The sequence below is a fragment of the Aquila chrysaetos genome, chromosome 24, assembly GCF_900496995.4.
Source record: "Aquila chrysaetos chrysaetos chromosome 24, bAquChr1.4, whole genome shotgun sequence".
NCBI lineage: Eukaryota > Metazoa > Chordata > Aves > Accipitriformes > Accipitridae > Aquila > Aquila chrysaetos.
The window spans coordinates 14,830,047-14,851,477 of NC_044027.1; the positions used below are offsets into that span (position 1 = coordinate 14,830,047).

General features: G+C 41.3%; 1 protein-coding gene across 4 annotated transcripts in view; it reads left to right on the forward strand.

The window, feature by feature from the left end:
* FUBP3 (far upstream element binding protein 3) overlaps positions 1 to 21,431 on the forward strand; it is a 41,138-nt gene that overhangs the window by 3,875 nt on the left and 15,832 nt on the right. For 3 of the 4 annotated variants that reach the window (XM_030000282.2, XM_030000285.2, XM_030000284.2), the window contains exons 2-11: positions 3,173 to 3,278; positions 9,587 to 9,637; positions 10,119 to 10,152; positions 12,112 to 12,161; positions 13,762 to 13,833; positions 14,580 to 14,637; positions 17,260 to 17,422; positions 18,324 to 18,422; positions 20,411 to 20,515; positions 20,909 to 21,011. In XM_030000282.2, the coding sequence (XP_029856142.1) occupies positions 3,173 to 3,278; positions 9,587 to 9,637; positions 10,119 to 10,152; positions 12,112 to 12,161; positions 13,762 to 13,833; positions 14,580 to 14,637; positions 17,260 to 17,422; positions 18,324 to 18,422; positions 20,411 to 20,515; positions 20,909 to 21,011 (841 nt within the window). The remainder of the gene's footprint in view (positions 1 to 3,172; positions 3,279 to 9,586; positions 9,638 to 10,118; positions 10,153 to 12,111; positions 12,162 to 13,761; positions 13,834 to 14,579; positions 14,638 to 17,259; positions 17,423 to 18,323; positions 18,423 to 20,410; positions 20,516 to 20,908; positions 21,012 to 21,431) is intronic. The other variant, XM_030000283.2, reaches the window with a different exon arrangement.

Below are 21,431 nucleotides of genomic sequence, written 5' to 3' on the forward strand. Positions count from 1 at the left end.
TTAGTGATTTTATCGATTGCTGTTCTTTTGCAGGACAGCATGGAGAGATTCTTCCCAGAAGCTAGGCCCTTTCTCTTGAAAGCGGAATTCTGGAAATATTGGTGTTTGAGTCCTGCTGTGTCTAGCAAAGAAGCTTCATATTTAAAAGCAGTTTGGTATTACACCATTTTTAAAGGGTGTTAAAGGTATAGGAGGACAGAAGTGCAAGGTATAGGAAAGCATGTATCCCTCACACAACTTTATAGGTTTGTTTTTCTTGGCTTTACCATTGCAGTTTGTAGTTCAGGTTTGTGTTATGTCCTTTAAAGTGCTTTTTGGAGAGCTTTATTTTGGGGAAATTAGGTGCAGAAACAGTTCTGTGGTAGTGATGTTTTTTTCCAGTGTATTTCAGAGCTTATTAATACAGATGTGTTGGGTTTAGAAAAAAAAACAAAAGGAAAAAAATGAAGACTGGCATACAGCAGGACAAAAGCAGTGGCTAGCAGTACATTACTCAAGGTCATTTAGTCAGATAAGGGCTAGGTCTGCTTACTTTTGCTGTGTTCTAACTTTGTGCTTATCTCCCTGCTGAAGCTATAGTAGAAACTGAGGTTCCCATTTTAAGTTGAACATAAGAAGTTAAAATGTATTTTAACTGCTGTGTCTACTTAAAAAGCTCAGCTCTTAATTTTGCAGGGTATTTTTTCCTGCTGTAGTGAGGTGGCGTGTGGCCTGCCTATAATCCAGTGGCAGCTGGGAGGCTTTAGAGACAAGGGTGCAAGTTTAAATAAAGGAGGGCGGGGGGGGAAGAGGAAAACATCCCAAAATCTGATAATGTAAAAATTGCTTTGACTCTCTTATTTTGCCCTTTACTTGGAGCGTTCTGTGCCAGGGCGATAACTGTGGTAAGCATGAGTAGAGGTTTGCAAATCTCTCCTGCTCTGGGAGTGGACAGCCTTAGTGTTGGTGATCTGTTCATGCACGCCTTTGTGCTTCATGCTGGCTTCCTTTTGTAGGCCAGCTTCTGCTATCTGGACTATTTTTTTTCTTTCCCTTGAGCATGTGGTGTGTGATTTCAGCTCCAGACTATCAGCTAGCAGTTTCCACAACTTATAGCTTTTTTTTTTTTTTCCAAGTAAATAACTACTAACAGAAACAGAGTTCATAAAGGGCATGTTAAAATCAAATGTTCCAAAACATGCCAGGGTATGTTGTATGTGACACTCTTCCTTTTGGCGTATGTTTGTAAGTTGTTATGTGAAAGCTGTTAGTAGATTGTTATAAAATATATTTTTAAATTTATTTTTCAGCATTGAAGTAGGCAGGAAACATCTATGCTCTTTGTACCTTCATTTAAATCCTCTGCATCCCAAATGGAAGGGGAAAGCATGTGGGCAAAGGGCTGGAACCATGGATGCAGTACAGTCTTCAACAAAAAAGCAAGGCATCACCTGACACTCCCTAGTATCGAGTGGACAAGGGGTAGTCTGTGTTAATGCTTTCCGAATCAGATTTCTATGGACCTATTAGTTTTTGGAGATGTTGATATACAAGGCACTCATCATCAAAGCTTTGCTACATGATCACTGTGCTGGTCCTGCAGGAAGACTATTCTCTAGCTCCTGGCATTTGTGACACAATGAAGTTGTTGACTTTATAAGAGAGGACAGGATGGAATGGACTGTGAGAAGAAAATGGTCAAAACTTGCAGCCCTTTTCATGCAAGGCATTGAAGAGAATGTTTTCTATTCTCTTTCTAAATGCAGGGCCCTCAATCTTTCAAGATTATTTCAAATAGCTTTTTTTCAGTACCCTGTGGTTCTGAATCTTGGGCAGTTGTTTATTCTACTGCAGCAACTGATGGTGTCAACAACCAGAGTTGCTGTAGATGTCCTTCTGTTGCAGTAAAACTCAAATTTTAGAAACACAAATTTTAGTTATATTTTGTCATTTGCCCTTGTCTTCATTTAAAACATATCTGTGTAAAATGCTCTTTCATCTGTTCCTGTTGCTTATTCTCTGGTGAAATCCCAGAGTGGCATCAGACTGCTGGTAGAGATCCTGTTCAGTGATTTTCTTTTTGCTGGAAAAGGAAGCAAAAGCTGTAGAATACACCGTGCTTTATATTTGTTCTGTAACTACTTTGTTCTGCACTTGCTTATTATAGCCAAGTACTTTATGTAGGCAAGGGGTGCTGTGAGACCGCAACTTGCCTGTCCCTGAAGGGGGTGTTAACTTGGGTGCAGCACTGAAGCAATGCACCTGTAAGTTTCTAGAGTGGGCTTACATCAGTTAGCTTGGAGAGCAGGTGAAAAAGTTTGCTTCTGTTAGCATCCATCTGTATAGATGTCTCCCAAATGTCATTAGAGATGAGCTTAACTTTTCACTTTTATTAAGTGGTGGTAGGTCTCTCTCTCACCTAGTTTATTTGCTTACCGTAGTCCCCTTACTGTGACACCTGACTGTCTCCTCTTTCCTGTAAATATCCTCATGCATCCTGGCTTGGCAGGGAATGGCAGTTACCCATCTAAGAGATGGAACCAGAGGCACAGGCAGCGTTGGTCGTGTTCATGCTGTATTGACCACTGCAGGAAATTGAAACTAATTCTGGGCTAATAGTTTGCCCACTGGCTTATTCTTCGTACAGTAAACACAGGGTGATCCAGTCTCTTTGACAATGAGTTCCCAAACCTGTCCTTGTGCTGTATATTTTCACATTCTTCTCCCTACGCTCCCCGCACTGATGTGCGCGTATGTTTTTCCATGTATCTGTATATGCGCGGATGCAGGAGGAAGCATGTGTCCTCCTACATGCCTATGGTGGTGGCAGCTTCTCCAGGACAAAGCTGGTGAGCTAGTTTGAACTCTCATCTTTGCAAGATTTAGCTTGTCAGCTGTCCATTGAGTGAACAAACCTGAATATAATATTCCAGGGGGGTAAATACCTACTTATGATCAGGAAGAGGAACTGGGTAAATAAGATCTTAATTAAACAAATATTAAAAGCAAGCAGAAATTGTTTACCTTACAAATGAAGCACTGCTGTCTTGGAACTGTTATAAAGCTACCTGTATAGTAAATAGCTGAGAGAAGATTGGACTGGGGTGAATGCCTTATTGGAAGAAAGAGTGTTCAGCTGTGATGGCTGAAATTTCGGGTATGTTAATCATGCTTTTATCCCCTGTTTTTATAGATTGCTGCTAAAATTGGAGATATTCCTCACTTGAATAATTCTACAACACTTGTGGACCCATCAGTCTACGGTTATGGGGTGCAGAAACGGCCACTGGATGACGGAGGTAAGCTGGCTATGATCAGTCAATCTTGTGGATGCAGCTCCTGAAGTTGTATGTATCTATGGAGGCAGTAGTCTGCTTTAAGGACAGAAATCAATGCATCTTTCTGTGTATAGAAATTTTATACAAGATTCCCTGTGCTGTTTAGTCTTATCTAGATAGCACAGCGCTCCTAGGCATTAGTAGTATTAATGTGAAGCAGTTCTTTCTTAGTTCATGAACTTTGGGAATTGGCAAATGAACTCTGTGATTTAAAGCTTGTTCTATGGTAGCTGGGGGAGGGATGGACCTGCTTATTGGGACTGTGCTGGAGCCCATGTATAGAGTACCAGATGTACGTAGTAAAGCTGTTCTTCCCTGATGACCATTATTTTCTAAGAGCAGGCAGTGTATAGGGACAGTATTACATGTGCTCCTTTCCATGTGTAGCAGTGGTCACAGCACAGTAGTTGAGTCGCTGTCAAGAGTTCTGATTGCTTTGTACGGGAATTTTCAGGAGAAAGGGTATTGATGCAAGTTAGAAGGAAACTTCCCGTATTAGGCTTAGTTTTCATCATTATTCTTTGAGAATTCTTAAATCTCTGAAGCATGTAACATTGGCCACAGCCAAAGAATAATTTACTGGGTGGACCATATTTGTTAACTGTAATGAGTTAATATTGTATGAAGTGTTACAATTTTAAAATAAGTTATTAGTTTCTTATCTTATTGGGAACAATGAAAATGTTAGAACAGGTGTTTTCTTTTTTACAAATCTAATGATGTGCACTGTTACAAGAAGTGTTTAAACTGTATTATCTGCTTCTGGATAGATGCAAAGAGCTCACCTTTTCCTGTGATTGGTTATTAAAAAAAAAAAAAAAGTGGCTATGTCTTCCTTTTCCTATTTCCTCTAGTATTTTTGCTGACACAGGTAGCCCTGCAGAGTGATTCTCTCCCCCACAGATATCTTCAGGAGTACTGAGGAGATAAGCAAAGCTGCTGCCTAGCACTTCGTTTTGAAAATAATTTTTTTCTGTCTGATGCAAAGACTGAAAATACTGCACGTCTGCTTCTCATTCTGAAAAAACGTGCTGGAGCATGGGGAGAAGTTTCTTTCATGTGGAGCCTCTGGCTTGCTACCATTACTGTTTTCTGAACACATGCCACCACCCACTTTGTTCTCTGGTGTTGGCTCTATTTGAGCAAGAGGTTGCTGCTCCTTTGTTTTGGTGTTTTAGGAAAGAATGGGTTTATCTGGCTGAGCCCTTGCGCCTTATATCTCAGGCTGGAGCATCACTATGTCTATGAGAAGCCAGATGCCTGGTATTACTGGTATGTGTTGGTTTCTGTATGGGAAGGTGCTCGGCTGTCAAGCAGGCTGTTCAGCATTGAAGAATGCTGAACAACTTTGAGCTGTGTTTGAATAGCTTAGGTAAGTGGCTATATGTGAAAAAGAATAAAAGTAGCCTTCTAGGAACTAGTCATTCATAACACTAGTCCTGCCTATTTCTTTCACTGGTTCATCACACTGAACTGAGAAATCTGACCTCTTGACAAAATGGGTTTTTATGAACTTTTAACTCGTGAAATGGTTGTAGTGCTTAATGACAGCGCAAGTTAGACTTTGTACTTAAACTTTTACTGGTGAGCCCTATTACTTGCTGAGCCTTGTTTGTGTTGACACAAACCGTGTCAGTACAGTTGCAGTCTGGGCTATAAATGTATGTTGCTGCTGGCTTCTTGTGTTGTGATAGATAACTTCATGGAGCAGGTATCGTTCCTGGGAGAGCCTTCCAGAGTGGCTGTACACCTGACTTGTATTGGCAGTTCTTCTGCTGATGTAAACACCTATGGGTGTTTGCTCACCCTGTAGTTCAGCACTGGCCCTTGTCTGTAACTGTTTTTAAAGTAGCTCCAATGCTGTATTTGCCCTTGGGTTGTTCATCTGTAGGTTTTACAACTTTTCTCCAACTCTCTTCCCAAAAATCTTATCTGTGAGATCCTAGAGAAGAGAAATTATGGAAGTAATATTTTAAAGGGCTAGAATTTCACAAAGAAACAGGACTTGTCAGGGTAGGAGCAAGGGTTGTATTGCTTCTTTCAGCTTTGGTCATCTTGGGGTTTATTCCTAATGGCATTAGTAAGTCCTGTACTGAAATAACAATTGTGTGATGAGTTCCCCACCTAACCACGTAATCCTCCAGCGCTGGTCTTTAACTGCATACCCAGAACTGCAGCCTGGCAAAGGAACTTCTGAAGCTGCGAGTGCTTCTTGCTCTGTATTTCGTTTGTGGTATGATCCACACCTTAGCTAGTCTTAGGCTACCTGCTCTTGCTGCCGTGGCATTGAAAGTCTGTAATGCAGCTTTAGCTTTAAGCATCTGGAAGGTGGCAGTTGCTTTTAATAGGACACTTCAATTAGGAAAGCACTTCCCATTTGGATGATCTTTTAGTTCTCTGTTAGCTGCGAACAAGGGGTGTCGGGATTGCATGCCCACACTTTCTTCATTTTCTGCTTGTCTGTGAACCACAGTTGGGAAACATTGTTGTCAAGAAGAGATTATTTATGTTGTTACGCATGCTCTAGAAATTTTATAGTGTGGGGGTTTGGATACATTCTGCTGCTCTGGATAGCTTGGAAACAAATCTGGTGGTAAATCTTTTGATTGTTCACTTCTGTATACTGCATGTTCACGGCTGGGTGCAGGTCTCGCTGCTTCCTTATCCCCGTGTAGCTGTTAGAAAATTACTTCTGTTCCTAATACTCCTGAAAAAATTGGGTTCAGGGGAAGTATTTAAGGTGACAAGAAAGCTGTCTGTCTTTCAGGAAAATCTAATTCTGCCTGTCCATTTTTGTAAACAGCTGCTGGCGTGGCTGATTGATGTCAGCTTAGGAAGTGGTCTTAAGACAGGGTGACAGTGTGCTGGTCAAAACAAATTCAGCTGCTTTTAGAGCATTTCCAGGAAAAATAGGTTTGTCATAGTATTTGAAATCAGAATGTGTGAGTGCCTTTTGCACTTCCTTTAACATAACCTTCATCTGAAATGAAGAGCTGCTAGGATTGGCCCTGGTGACCTGGCCTATTGATATTAGATGGAGCTTGAGACTGATTATTTCTCTTTTTCCCTGGCTTCTTTATTTCCCCTTTCTGGAAACAACTTTAAAGTAATCCTGCAAATAGCTATAGTGCAGGGAGGAGATCAGGTTTATTTGTACTGCTTGCAGGAAGTTGTAGTTGGCATTTATATGGCCACTTGCCGCAGTTAATGTTTCTCAGCGAAGGTGAGCACTAGAGATGGGGTAAGTCTGAGCTGCAGAGAGACCTGGTGGCATCTTGCTGCTGAGGATAGATCCCAGCTCTCCTGTTAATGGCCAACGGCTGCTCCTGGCCTCCGTTCTAATTAATGGGTCCCTCTAATTACCAGCACAATTTGATAAGTTTATTTAATGCTAAATAATCCTTAAAGAAACAGCCTTCTTTCATTCAAAGGAAGCAGGGATCTAGTCTGCTGGAAAGAGACTGATCACCAGAACGTTAGCCTTTGTTTGCCCTGTTTTGGACTGCTTTGAAGACGTTTCCAGTGATATATGTAGAGTTAAGCAGCAGTGTTGCAGCTGAAGGCTGGGGCATCCTTTGAGCCTGGGAAGACAAAGATGAGAGACCTTGGAGAAGCCTCACACCCCCCTCTCTCCATCCCCTGCCTTCTCCAAGCTTCTGTGGTGCATCCAGGTACAAAGATGGCCCGTTTTGATGTAATAAAACTTGATTGTAGTAGAGCCGAGGGGCTCAAACACAACACGATCCTGTTGTATGGAATACTTTATTCTTCTGCTCCAATATGTTTTCAGTGAAAATAGCAGTGGGCAGAAGGAAATCTTACCCCTGTCTTACTGGTGATGAAAGTTAGTAGTGATGCTCCTTGACACATCTGTAGCAGCAGTATGACCAGGGCAAAAGTCCAGATCTTTCAGCAAAAGGTTTAGTGTAATACACAAAATGCCAGTGTTCTTCAAAATTGTGACTTTGCAGATCAACTTTTTTAAAATAAGGCAGTTTAAGGGAGGGGGGAAAAAGCCCATAAAGATTTGCAGTGAAGGCAGACACGAAAATTATTAGCTTTTGACCATTTAATTAAAGAAAAGCCTGGCAGTATTTAATGATGAAGAATTCAGGTAACTAATATCTCCCTTGTAGCTTTCTAAAATTTATGATGATCCCATTTTGGTTCAAAAGTATGAAATGCAACCCTGTTTCACTGCTCTCCGGGAGATGCGTTGCTCTGATTTTATTCTAGCCATGAAGATATTCTTGGCGAGATTGTATATTCCCATCATGCACATTAATTTAGTGGGAGGCATTGCTCTGTTTTATGGGGTGGAAAAAAAAATCCGCATTTGTTTTGAGTGTCTGTTAGGTAGAATTCAGTTAAGGTGAAGCCTAAAGCAGAGTGAAGAGTTATCAACCAGCAGGTGCCATTAATAGGAAATTGTGCTGATTTTATTCAGTATTTTTCCTTATTTGCAGTAAAATGACTGCAGTTACGTTAAATTGTACTCAATAGATGTAAAAGGGGGAAATATATACATGGCTTGCCAGAGTTCACCCCCCTCCCTGGTGTGAAGAGGGAGATGGTGGAACAGAACATCAGCTTTCAGTATTGCAGGGAGTGTGGTCTGCCCCAGCCCTGCCTCTCTATTAGTCCCTGTCTTTCAGAGCAAAATGGGCATGTTGGAGAAGGAATGCACCTTTAGGTTGTTGGAACTGGGAGCCATGTCATTCTTTTCTTCCTCCCCGAAAGCAGAGAGAAATCATAACTGACTTCAAGTAAATCACTCCCAGTTCTGTCCATCTGCCTTCTATCTCAGCTCTTGGAGAGGTTATCTGTGAAATATGGAAGGAATGATCTCACACATAAGTTACTGTGGCTTAATTTTTTTTTAACTAATTAGTACAATAAATATACAGTAAGGCTGATAGCTGCCTGGGGTGGTGAATGGCTTACTATGTTTGTATAGTACTTGAAATGGGTTGGAGACACTATGTTATGTACATCTAAAGCATTCTTTCCCTGACTGATTTAACTTCTAGTGCTCGTAGTTTTCCCCTAAGAAGTTGTCTTTTTCAAGTGTAGGATTATGTTACAAAATGAAGGCTCTTCGGTTCTTTGCGTGAACTTCAGGAGTTGATTATAGGATGTGTGTCTGTCTCATAATTTGTGGGCAGCGGCTGCAGTGGAACAGACTGTTAGGAGAGCTGTTATGGTGAATTGAAATGTGAAGTGGATATTTAAATACAGCCTTGTAATGTGAAGACCACTCTTTCTGGCATCTTGGGATAATGAGCGGCCTGGTCCGTGGCAAGGGCAATCCCATGCTACAGCAATAGCCACCAGACCTATTGCCTATAGTAAAAATACTCGGAGCACAGTTTGGGGCAAGATGGCGAGATTCTGAATTTGGCTGTATTTGCTCAGCCCTGCGGTAGTAGCTTATCAGCTAGAGCAAATATTCCCCATTACATCACCAACCTTTTTCAACTGCAGTATTGATAGTGACCAAATTAGAGCTTTTTATATTCAGGGTGAGAATATGCAAAGACAAATCTAACGGAGTCAATAACGCAGCAGTTGTCTTATCACTGAGCTGGGGAGAGTAATAAAATATATATGCTGTCGATATTTTGGTCCTGAACTATTATGAAGGTATTGACACGCAGCAGAAATACAGTATTGACTCTCTTTGTCTATTTTATTTGAGTAAAGTGTTTGGCCACAAACTTTATGCATTTTTGTACCGGATTTAGAGAGTGTGGGATGCATCCGCTTTCTAACCCTGCCAGCTGATTGTCAATTTATTTCAGGTCAAAGAATGTGCAGGTTGCTGCAAGGTAGTTTGAAATAGCATCTTTATTATCACAGCTCACATGTTGGCCAGTTTCATTTGTTTTGCTACTTGTGCCCTCCAGGCATGCAATATAATCTTTCAACTGGTTGTTAGGACCAAATGGTGTGGTTTTTGGCTGGTTTGCTGCAGGCAAAGTCCAGTACGAAGCCCAGCAGGGCATGTGTTCCCACTTTGCATGAGTTGGTCTAATGATATTTTCCCCATTAACGTTTGGAAGAAAGATCTAATCTGTTGGGGTTGGGGGGGGAGAAATCTGTTTGAGGGTTGTCAGCTGGGGACATAACTGCTAATCATAAATGGACCACCAACTAACATCGCAGATATGCCTGGAATGTGTGCATTCAGTAAAATGTGGTGTTTAAAAAAAAAAAAAAATACCGTTTGGGTGCCACAAGGTTACTTAACAGACCTATTCCTTTAACAGGTCTCCGTGTAAGTGGGCTCCATGGAGCACAGATAAGAGACACAGAGAGAAGTATGTGCAAGTGGTCTTTAATGCTTTTTACCTAGACTAAATCTCTGAGTCTGCTCAGCTTTTATTTTTGTTTTTAATACATACCAGTCTGCTTGAAATTTCTCTTCTTCCTCCTCCCTTCCCCCCCTTTTTCCCTTTTTTTTACTACTTTGGGCTTAATTTGGGAAGGGGGGAGGTTAGTTGCAGGGATTTGGATTTGGGCAGGCAGGATTTTCTCCCATGACTCTCAGCATGGGGAGACGCAAATCAATTCCCTATCCTGTGTTCAGCTGGACACTGGGTTATGGTGTGTGTTGATCAAGAAATCCCCTCCTGTTTTGTACCACATAACGCATTCATTTCAGCCACTGAACCTAAATTACTGTTTTGCTTTTCTTTCTTTTTTGATGAAATGGTAAGAACTCTTTTTCTATAGGGATGAAGTTAGTTTATCCGTGCTAATGCTTTGATTTTTTTTTCCTTTTTTCTTTCTCTGCCACAGTAGGTAACCAGTTAGGGGCCCTGGTACATCAAAGGTAAGCAGTGGGTTATGTTTTATTATTTATTGATCAATTCTAATTGTTTATTGATCCACCATCTGTAGTAGTGTTAGGAAGTCAGAGGTTGAGAATGTGGAGAAACTGTCAGCTTGGGTTTTCTCCAGGCTGGGGTTTCTGCTAACCCTTTAAGATTGTTTGTTGTGATGAAGAAAGAAGAGTTGACCTGAAACTTGGATTTGGTTCCTGTAAATCTGCAGGACCAAGAAGAATAAATTCTCTCCTCTCCCTTCCCCTGCCCTGGTGCGGGGCAGGAAAGAAAGAAAAAGTAAAAAAAGCTGTGGCATTTTGAGGAAAGTTGGAAGTATTAAATGGGCAGGTAGATTTTTTTTTTTATTATTATTATTATTTTTTAGTTTTGTTGGTGTAATATGACCTGGGGTGACTCCTTTGTCAAAGATGGTTTTGGGAGACTGAAGCAAGCATGATTTGTCATGCAGCATGTCTTAACATCTAATACAAAAGTAAAATTCTCATTTTTTCTTGAATCCTGCTCTTAAGGAGTTGTCTGTCTTGTTTTGGGTAGTAAGGGGAGAGCACTTCTAAAGCTAGATTCACCTTTGGGCTGATAGTGCATTTCCATCATAACCAGCTGTTTGTTGGGGGCCTCAGCAGAAAGGACAAGCAATATACATGAAGATTGTAGAACCTTCAATTTTTGATGGTTAGGTTAAAGCTAATATCCAGCTAGGGCAGCACAGAAAGGGGTGGGCAGTGTTGTCTCCTCTGCTGCTACCTGCCACCTCTCTTCTGCCAGGAGTGATGTTCATGCAGGGAATTGATTAGGCTGAAAAGCCTGAATTGGTTTCTTTCTGGTTTTGGTGGCTGGTTTTCTGCTAGGTTAGCTACTTTGTTCAGCTGCAACTGTTCCTCCAATACAGGGTAGTTGAAAATGTTGCAGTATAGGACATTTTGGCAACAGGCTGGGTTTATTGCAGGTTAAAACAACTGTAATTCTGAACCTCCCTGTAGCGAGTGAGCCTGTTCTGCTGCAGGGATGGATGGCACTTTGCTTTTGCATTGCTGCTAGTGAGCCTTGGGACAGTGGAGAGGTACTTTATCTGCAGCTTAGCTGGTGAAGTCTAATGTGTATTTTATACCTTCCCTAACTGATCTAAAGCAAAAAATGGGAAGACTTTAATGTATCTCATCACAAAACCTGCATTGAACTTATTATGCAGGGGTTTCATTGCTTTTGAGATTGCTGAACAAATTGTATATAATGCATATCTAAATATACGGAGTTTGCAAATTCCATATTTGTTGTGTTGTATTTTCTACAAGATAGAAATGGCTATGCAAAAAACCAATCGGAGTTAATTCCTTTCTACTTGACTGCGGTCAGGTCTTAAGAAATTGCTTTGGGTGATATGTTTTGAGGCAGACACACACTGAAAAAGTCCAAAGAGCAATAGATAGGGAAGTCTCGAGGTAATAAGACTTCAAAGGATAATTGAAGACAGCTTTTATAAATTCCAAGGAAAAGAATAAGGACAAGCAGGGAAAAAAATAAATCTGTGGCTATCGGAGGCAGTATTCATATCAGGATTGGCTTTGCTTAGTGTCTCTTGGCAAGAGCTTATCCAAAAGTAGTAGGCGGAGACTGTGGCTTGGAAGGTCTAGGCTAAATATTAAAGAAACTTTGCCGTTATTCTGTTAAATCTGTCTGGAGCAAGAATGACAAAAAGAGGTTCTTCCATCAGTTCCACTGAAGATTGTGGAGGGTAGACTGGACGTGTATCCAGCAGAGGAAGAAATTAGGTGACCACGAGAGGTCCCTTCCAAAACTAAGTATTTTGACTGCGAGGTGGTGTTTACTTGTGTGTGCAAAAGTCTTATGCTGTGCCTAGTTTCCACGGCAGGGACATAGTTGTCTTCCAAATTGTTCTTTGTAATGACTATTTGATTTTTTTTTTTTTTTTTTTTTTTTTTTTTTAGGGCTGTAATAACAGAAGAGTTCAAAGTGCCTGATAAAATGGTTGGATTTAGTAAGTACCTTGGATCCTTTTGATGTTTCTTGATGTGTTTTCTGTGCAGGAATGCTGTTTATTCTGACATGCTCACAAGTTTTTGTGCTTACTAGCCTTGGATAAGCCTTGTCTAATGCTGTCTTCATGGGGACCAGATGATCTGTGTTTAAAATCCAGGTGCAAACTGCATAGAAAAGCTTAGTGTCCTAGTAATAAGAACAAGACTGTGCGGTACAAGTTACTGAGAGTTTTAGTGATTCTCTCCTTTAAATTCCCACTAGCATAGTACATAAACAAGTCAAAAGTGAATTTATTTCCCCTCACTGAAGCATTTTACTTCCTTTGAGTATGTAAAACTGTGAGAGTTGACGGAGGAAAACAATGTTTAAATGTTAAAATAAGAGTTGACTCAAGGCAAGTTAAACAGAATTTAAAATCTCTCATACATATGCTGTGGGGAAACGCAACCAGCATGCATTGCTCAGATGAGAATTTTTCCTAGATTGGCATTCCTGATCTCTTTCAAGCTTGATCCTAATTTCTCTCTTCCTCTTGATGATCATTACTCTTCCTTTCAATGGCACCTCCTGCTGATGTGTTACTAGAGTGATTGCATAGACTCTTCCACTGCTAGATCTGTGTATCTCTTCCAATTTGATATATGGAGAGTAAAAAGGAAAATAACAGGCCATGATAATTACCCCTTAGTGCGTGAAGTTTTGTCCCAACTCTAAAGACAGTATAAAACTGTAACTCAAATTCCTGCAATGGAAACGCTCGCTCTTCTCCTGCCAGACCTCTTCACTTATCGGTCCTGGTACCACATGTGGGGGAACATTGGAGGGATGCTGTAGCTCTGTGAGAGGGGAGCTTGCATGCTTTGTTGGTGCATCATCTCTGCATTAAATCTAATCCTGGTTCAGGGGCAGACAGGTGCAGGAGGGTGGCAAACCCACAGCTGAGAGATGCCTCTGTGGGAGCATCTTGAGCCAGGCATACCTGTTTGACTTGACAGTTTTGCTCTTTTTGCAGTCTGGGAAGGATATGAATGGTGATTGGCACATAGTCTCTCCTCAGTATGTCTCATTGTAAAACAACAATGTGCCGACTCCAGGAGTTAAGGGAGATGGGTATTTGTTTTCACTTAAGATTGATAGAGCATTTCAGTATGTAGCAGTTCTGTCTGAGTGCAGACCAGCCAAATAGCATGTCCATTGAAAAGAGGCGGTAAAATAGGAATTTTAAAGAAATAAAAGCAAAAGTCTTTGCCTTTTTTAGTACCCCAAATAACTAGTTTATTGGTTCAGGATGAACAAGATACAGTTAAATTACTCTTCTAGCAGCACTCAAACTGGTGCCTTATTCTTGCATATTATGTATTTCCATTCCAGCGCAAGACACCCTTTTTTTGTTTTGTTTTTCCAAGCAAATAGAACAACTTTCAAAGTATTTTACTGTTTTTCTGCTATGATAAATTTGGTCATGCTGTGGATGCCTGTTCTGCAATCCTGGAGTCAAACTGTTCCTTTATAGATAGCTGCAGCAGAGTAAAAGCGGGAGGTGCTCTGCAGTTACTTGGAAAAATGGTATGTTCTGATGCTTGTTGAACTCATTGCAGTAATCGGCAGGGGAGGAGAACAGATCTCACGGATTCAGGCAGAGTCTGGCTGCAAAATTCAAATTGCTCCAGGTAAGAGCCTCTTTGTATGGCAGGTGAACAGATTTTAATGTTGAAGGATGTTATGTCCATTAGATCAGGTGCCTTGCCATGCTCATGGTGTGTTATCACAGCTAACAACTAATATATACTAGGCTAAGATGCATGGGAGAGCTGTTGTGGGACTGACCTCCTGACTAGCATAGCAAACAGGTTTGTCAGGTGGTTTGGGGAATGAAGCAATTAAGGAACTAACTGTCTTTAAGCAACAGATGAGTACAGTGCAAATGGACAATCCATGTTGTACTTAGACCTGAAATTGCAGGTGTTGAGTTCTCTCCTGGTGGTACCACTTTACTCAGTGGTTTGCCCCTGATTAGTCTGGTCAGCTCCAACTCCTGGCAGAAGATATTTCAGGAGGGTGGCAGCAGCTCTTCGTACAACTCGCCTTGCATCAAAAAAATGGGACCATCCGTTTGTTCTGTGCTAGTGCCTGTTTGCTTTGGGGAAGACTGTACTACAGTGCTCTACAGAAAACTTGATGAACGTAATCTAAGTTCTTACTCCTCCTTTTATTTGGTGGGGAAAGCTTTAAAAGGATGCATACATCCAGTGAATCGTTTAAAATATGTTGACCCTGGATGTCTTTGAATTCATTAATGTGCTCTGTGTGCCGGGGGCAGGGGGGCAGCGCTTCCATTAGTGCTTGATAGTTACTGAAACAGCTGCCATTTTTTTAATTCCATGTATTAAAAGTTTCTTTCTTGTTTCTTTTGTAGACAGTGGTGGGATGCCCGAGAGGCCCTGTGTACTCACCGGGACGCCAGAGAGCATTGAGTGAGTCCTGATTTCATTTCTCTCCTTTCTCCTTCTCTCTCTTCTCCCTAATGCTGTGCTCTGTCAGTGGTGCTACTTGGTTAGCCACACCAGTGAACGTTGGCCTAGAGAAACTTGAGGGTCTCTGGAGCATAGAACCTCTTGGTCTGATGCTTTAAACTGTGCACCTCAAAGGCTTTTTTCCAGTTGCAGTTTGAACCCTCTGCAGAAATTTCCGTGGAATTCCCCTCCGCAGGGCAAGGTTGCTCTTAGGGCACCTAGGATGCAGTTTTCTAACTGCAGCTTTCCAGGATACTGAGCTAAGCTGTTGAAGGGCACTTCTCTTCTCCCCTTCGCTTCCCTACTCCTATTGAGATGACCATCCTTCCAGCTGAAGAAGGGCTGCATGAGGCCTCCAAAGCCTGTCGGTGCCACTCCAGAATAATCTGGAGGTGTTGGTGTTGTTGCAGAGCAGCATGAGGCCCATGGGTGTGCTTGCCTCTGCATCGCTGCCAACAAGAAGCAAAGGACTGAACCAAAGTCTTGAATTCTGATCCCTGCATGGTAGAGACACGTGGCCAGCCAGCAGGGGTTTCTACTCTTTAGACCTATAGAAACTTTAGGGACAGTGTTTCCTCCCTCCCCCTTCCCAGGAGCTGAGTTTGAGACTCTCACAAACCAGTTGAGGACCTCCTGCTGGAACTGGATCCAGGATCCTCAGGCTTACAGGAACACACTTAACATATGGAGCTGCTCTTTCTCTCCCCAGCCTTTGGGTAGGTGGGTTTTTTAAAATCCATCTGGAAATCTTTGAGTTGCATTTGATAGTGAAAATACATGGGCGCAAAGACTGTCTCTCTAAAGAGAAGACACTCATCATTCTTCCATTCCTAAGAGATCTAAGGGTACTTAAATCTCCTTATTCTACCATAATACTGCAAGCAGTGAGCCAGAATAAATATAATTGGCAAGCTCACATTATAGGGCAGGCAATGTATTCTTGCTGATATTGAAGTGCTTTTTCCCCTTTAGCAGAGGATATTTCAGAACAAGAGCAAAATATTAAAAAGCTGGGATGCCTGATGAGATGCAGTTGGGGGAAGATGGGGGAGAGGTATAGATAAGACTTCATGGTTCTGAAATCCGCGGTTAAATGTAGTCATGTCCAAGGCTGTCTTTAAATAAAATGTAAATAAGTTTTAAAAAAAAAAAGTGAGAATACTCAGTTTGTGAAGCAGAGCAAGGTGTTGAGGACATGGAATTAGGCAAAATTTAATTTACTTTTGTGCTAAAATTCTTGTCAAGTTGGTTGGTTGAACTATTTTTTTAGGCTACTTATAGAAAAAGAAAATTAAGTAAGGAAACCTATCTAGATGTCAGACTTTGAAGGGTTTTGTGAGGAGTGTTTCCATGAGTTATATCCAGTGGCAAACTAATAGGTTTAATTTCCAAATGACCCCTTCTCATCTGAAATACATTGTGTATTAACTGTTGTAGTCTCTCTTTTGTCACTAAAAGAACTTTATGCAAAATATGAAGATAGATGAATAAAACCTCTTTAAGACTCTTCCAGAATATTTGAAGTGGGCTTCCAGAAATTCCACCTTTTGCCTCGTTTTGTGAGAAAGTCAAGAGAAAGCAGTGCTCTGATCTGTGTGCAGCCTCAGATCACCACCCCTTGGGCTGTCTTGGGTGAATGTCTACTTGCGAGGGATGACTTTGTATTGTTTCTTCAAATCGCCAGAGAGAAGACAGTCCTCCTAGGGTGCCTGATATGGCTTGGTATAAAGTGGAGAGAGGGGAAGATACTGCTTTAGGCTGAATAGGGAACTGGTGACTTTCTTCCACCTACTTTGAGAAGGGTTGTGGGAGAAGGACAGGAAAGGGATGTGTTGGTACTAGGAGTCTTCAAGGTAAAGAGAAACCCTGTCAGCTACCTCTGACATACAAAAGATTTTAGAGGAGGGATCTTTAATCTCCCAAATGCTTCTTTGTGTGTCTCTTCTCACCAGGAGTAGAAGAACCCAGTCTTTCACTGGTTGCTGCTGCAGTATCCTTGCCTCGCTTCGTGGTGTAGCTTCAGCACCTATTGCTTGGGGCAGAGGCTGTGTTAGAACAGTGTTCTGTTGCTGCTGGTAAGAGCAGGCAGAGAAGAGCAAGGCAATTGCCTGTGACTGATCAGAGAGTGGTTAACCAATGTGCTGTGTTAGTATCAAAGCAGCGTGTAGTTTTTGTCTTGACCAAGAAGAACAGAGCTTGAGTTTTACCAAATATTGTACATATGTTAAAAAGTTTAGAAAAGTTTAGAACCTAGAGCATCTTCATTCAAAATAAGCACCCCAAATGCTATAGCTCAACTATTGTCCTTAACTTCCGAAGAGGTCAGAGCATGCTGCTGCTCTTCCTTCTCTCTTCCCCTTTCAAAAATCAAACTGCTTATAAGTAATCATGATGGGGAAAATATACATCAAAGAGTTAAAAAAAAAAAAAAAAAAAAAAGCAAACATTGTGCTAACTATGGTTTCCTCCATCTTTTCACTTCTTCTCCTCTCCCTGATCACTTCCCATTCCGATGGTTCCTGGTCTCTTGGTCACGTGGAACAATGTTGTCTAATGGTTGTTTCCCTCGATTCTTTTCCAAAGACAAGCAAAACGGCTACTGGGGCAGATTGTAGATCGCTGTCGGAACGGACCTGGTTTTCACAACGATGTTGATGGCAACAGTACGATTCAGGAGATTTTGATCCCGGCATCCAAAGTGGGTCTAGTCATCGGCAAAGGAGGTGAAACAATAAAACAGTTGCAGGTGCGCAAGATGCATTTACTTTAGGGCTCTCTTCCCTACTGCAGCTTCTCTAGATCAACAAGAGCGTGCTGAAATGGAGAGCCTTGAATGCTCTAACCTTCTACAGCAGGGACTACTCTTCTGCCTTCAAAGAGCTGGACTCAAATCCAATCTCGTGTTACAAACAAAATAGGTTTGGCCCCAGCTACGCATGTAGTGGAGTTTTGCCAGAACTGTGAAAGAAACTCGTGTGCTTTAGATAACGTTTGGTGCGTGCTGTTTAGGAGGGGATTCTTGTAGCCAAGAAAAGGCTATGTCTAGTCTGCTGCTGCAATAGTTTTTAATGCCAGCCACGCTGTTGTAGTGCCGTGCTTCTCTTTTGTTGCTGATCTGTGATAAAGCTGGCGTGTGTTGTCTTTTTTTTTTCTCATCCCACCCCTTTCTAATTAAAAGTGTTGTGTTATGTATAAATCTATGTTCCTAAACATTCTTTATTCCTCCATCTGGTACAAGTTTTTTAAAGAATAGACGGTTTCAGAAAAGCACCTAGGTCAAAAATATAGGTGTTTTGAGTGCCCTGATTAGGCCTCTGTCATCCAATAGTTTTAAGGCTGGTCACTTAATAACTGTTATATGCAGACAGCTACAGATTTTGGAAAGGGATGAAAAAATCAGTTGTTGAGGTAGAGGGGTTCTCTTTGCTGCAAGGAATTCAGCTATTTGAGAACTTCAGGAGTAGCACACTTTCTGGCAGTCCTTTACACTCTGGGACTGTTACTGAATTTGTGCTATAACTACCGTGAAGAGCTAAAGTAGCATTCTGTAAAGCTGCTGATTTGACCTACGTAATGTTTAGTAACCAAAATATAGTCCCTTGTTTTAGGGACTCTGCTTAGCAAAGTGCTCTGTGCTTTTTCTTCAGGAGCGAACAGGTGTGAAAATGATTATGATCCAAGATGGTCCATTGCCTACTGGAGCAGATAAACCTCTCCGTATTACTGGAGATGCATTTAAAGTACAGGTATGTAATGAAAGTAAGCAGTTGCCCCAGAGAGCCGAGGAGAAATTTAAACTTTAGCGTATTTGTGAGCATCTAATGGAGTCAAATCCAACTGTAGATGTAAAGATCCTTGCTGGTTTTGTTTGTTCTGTAAGGTTGATGAAGTTTGAGTAGAGCAAGGTAAAACACCAGACTAGCAAGCACTGGCTTGTTTACAGCGTAACCTAGGAGCTCTCACTCCACACAGGTATTAGACACGGGTAGGAGAAGAGCTGAGGAGGAGGGTTTGGAGAAAGTAGCTTTGAAACGCTTTCCAGTCTGTGTAGCAAAAAATCATAGCTATATGTTACTTGAGCAAATGGGTTCTTAGTGACTAACTTAATCACACATTTGAGAAAGATTTGTGGAAGGTTCACTATCTCAGACAGCCAATTGACGCAGGTAATTAAAAAAATAATCCCACAACAACTCCTGAAACCAAGGGGTTTGCTTAATATTGGTACCTCAGTCTCCTAGTGTCAGGGTTCTACAGATATGTTCATACCTGCGGTTCAAAGCAAAAACCCATGATCAGCTGGAAACTGGAAGATTGCAGCATGATGGGAGTGCTTGAATTAAAGAATTAAAGTTTAGCTGTGGCACGTTCCACTTCTCAGCAAGTGCTTTTCATACCTTGCTAAGTACTTAAATCTAGCTTAGCATTCCTGTCTCTAATAAAAATAGTTCTATTTCATAGGATCTCCCTAATCATAAATTGCTGCAACAGTTGATGTTGCTCAGGAATGGTATGTTCGGGTTGTATTTTTCAAAGCTCTTACTGTAAGTGGGCTTTTAGATTTAAATTTTTTTTCCCAAAATTCTTATACTTATTGTGGAGGCATAGATATGCAAAAGAGTTCAGTGGCAGTCTTGCTACTTTTAACCCAATCATACTTTCAGTGCTGCAACTTCCCAGGTGGCAGCTTCTGCCTTGCAAGATTTGCTGTTGTCGTATCTTCCGTGCCATAAATCATGCCAAGCAATCATGGAGACTGCATAGGCTGCAAGATCTTTGAGGCACTTAGAAAAGTTGAGCACGCTTAGAAAGCACTTAAGAAGCTGGATGAATCCTTAGGTTTGGTGGGATTCTCTGGATGCTGCAACAGTGTTTCTTAACTCTCTCAAACCCCTATGAAATTTCCATTGGTCTTACTTCTGTCTTGGCATCTCTGAAATGTCTTGAGTTGTTTCTTTCTGTAAAAAATACCACAGGGGCATGGAAAATACATAAAAATGTGAAAGGAGTCAGATTCACCAGTGTCCCTCAAACTTGGAAATAGAACCAAAATGTCAAAAGCTTAACTGGTAATATTTAGAAACAAAGGCTTTGGTTTTGACATGTAGGCTTTTTTTTAATGGTGACTACTATTGGCTTATTTCCAAGGTACACTTTTACTAGCTTGTGAATGGCCTTGAGGGCTGAAAGTAGGTAGGAAGAATATTCATTTGTCTCAGAAAATGTCTTGCTGGATTGCTGCAGACTTGGGCTTAACTTTTCTGAGTGTCAAAAAGCTCACTACTGCCCACCTGCCTCCTTAGTACGTGCTCTCTAGCTCTTAGTGGACATGATCTCTGATATGCTACCATAGCTTCTACCTTACTATATTGGTTTCAGTTCTATCCAATAGGAAAGGGCCTTTGCTTCCTTTAATTTAAAAATAAAACAAACAAAAAAACCCCCAAAGATATTTTAAAAGCTAAAGGGCCTTTTTGAAAGACCAAAGGAAGCAATTGCATGCAAGAAACTGCCACCCTGCACACGTGGCAGGTTTTGTCAGACATGGAAGATACCGTCAAGAACAGATCTCCCTTGACTGTGGTAAAAGAAATTCTAAATCAGAATGCTGTTTCTGTTAAGCAGATGGAGATCGCTTTGCCTGAAGCCTGACAATTAGCCACTGTTGAGGCCCTGACACCAAGATGGCAAGCAGAATAATTTTAAGCTAACTGTAACTTCTTTCCCCATGTAGCAAGCAAGGGAAATGGTACTGGAGATCATCCGAGAGAAAGATCAGGCAGACTTCCGAGGCGTACGCAATGATTTCAGTTCTAGAATGGGAGGAGGCAGCATAGAGGTATGTTTTCTTCACGAGTACTCTGCTAACCTCCCTGTGGGATGGGTAGTGGGTGGAAGTCATCAAATTGCACATGTAACCTGTAAGCATATTTTTAAATGCATTGTGTTCTGTTGCCAGAAGAGTGACTCTGGCTGCAAAGAGGAGGAGTTCTCATGGACTCCCAGATGGCGCTTTTCTAATTGTCTTTTTAAGCTGCATTCTTGTAGTGCAGAGTTCATTTAGCGGGGAAGGAATTTGTGGCCACATGTTTGTTTTTCTTAAGCGATATGGTTCTGTAGCCTGCAGCTGCCTAATGTGGCCTGTCCTTATAGTTAAGAGCATCTCCTTGTAAAATCAGAGTAATTTAGTCTAGTTCTCTGAGCTTTCATACTGCTTTGCCTTTCCCATCAGGTCTCTGTGCCCAGGTTTGCTGTTGGAATTGTGATAGGAAGAAATGGAGAAATGATCAAAAAGATTCAGAATGATGCTGGAGTTAGGATTCAATTTAAACCAGGTTTGTGTGAGGATGGAGAGCCATTACTTTCTCACCAGTGTTCCAGTTTGCAATTGCTAATGTGAATCTGATCTGAGGTCACAGCAGCTAGGCTTTCTTAATTTAAAGGTGCATTGTGTCTCTTTCTGAAACCCATTTAAATATGATGTGCTGCTTCCTCGTGCACTTTCTGGTTTTCAGAGAGTAAGATATACAGCTCATTTGCAAACATTAGATGTCACAACAGTCATGTCTTGAGTGGTGATTATATGGATAAACAAAATAACAATAACAAAGAAACTTTTATTTCCTGTTAAAGAATTCTCCTTCAGGACATTAAAGCCTTTGGGGATCAGGAGTTGATTAATTCTAAGTAACTTTCTCTGGGTCCTTGGCTGTCTGATCACCTATCAAAGCTGCCTTTGTCCTCTTAAAATCATA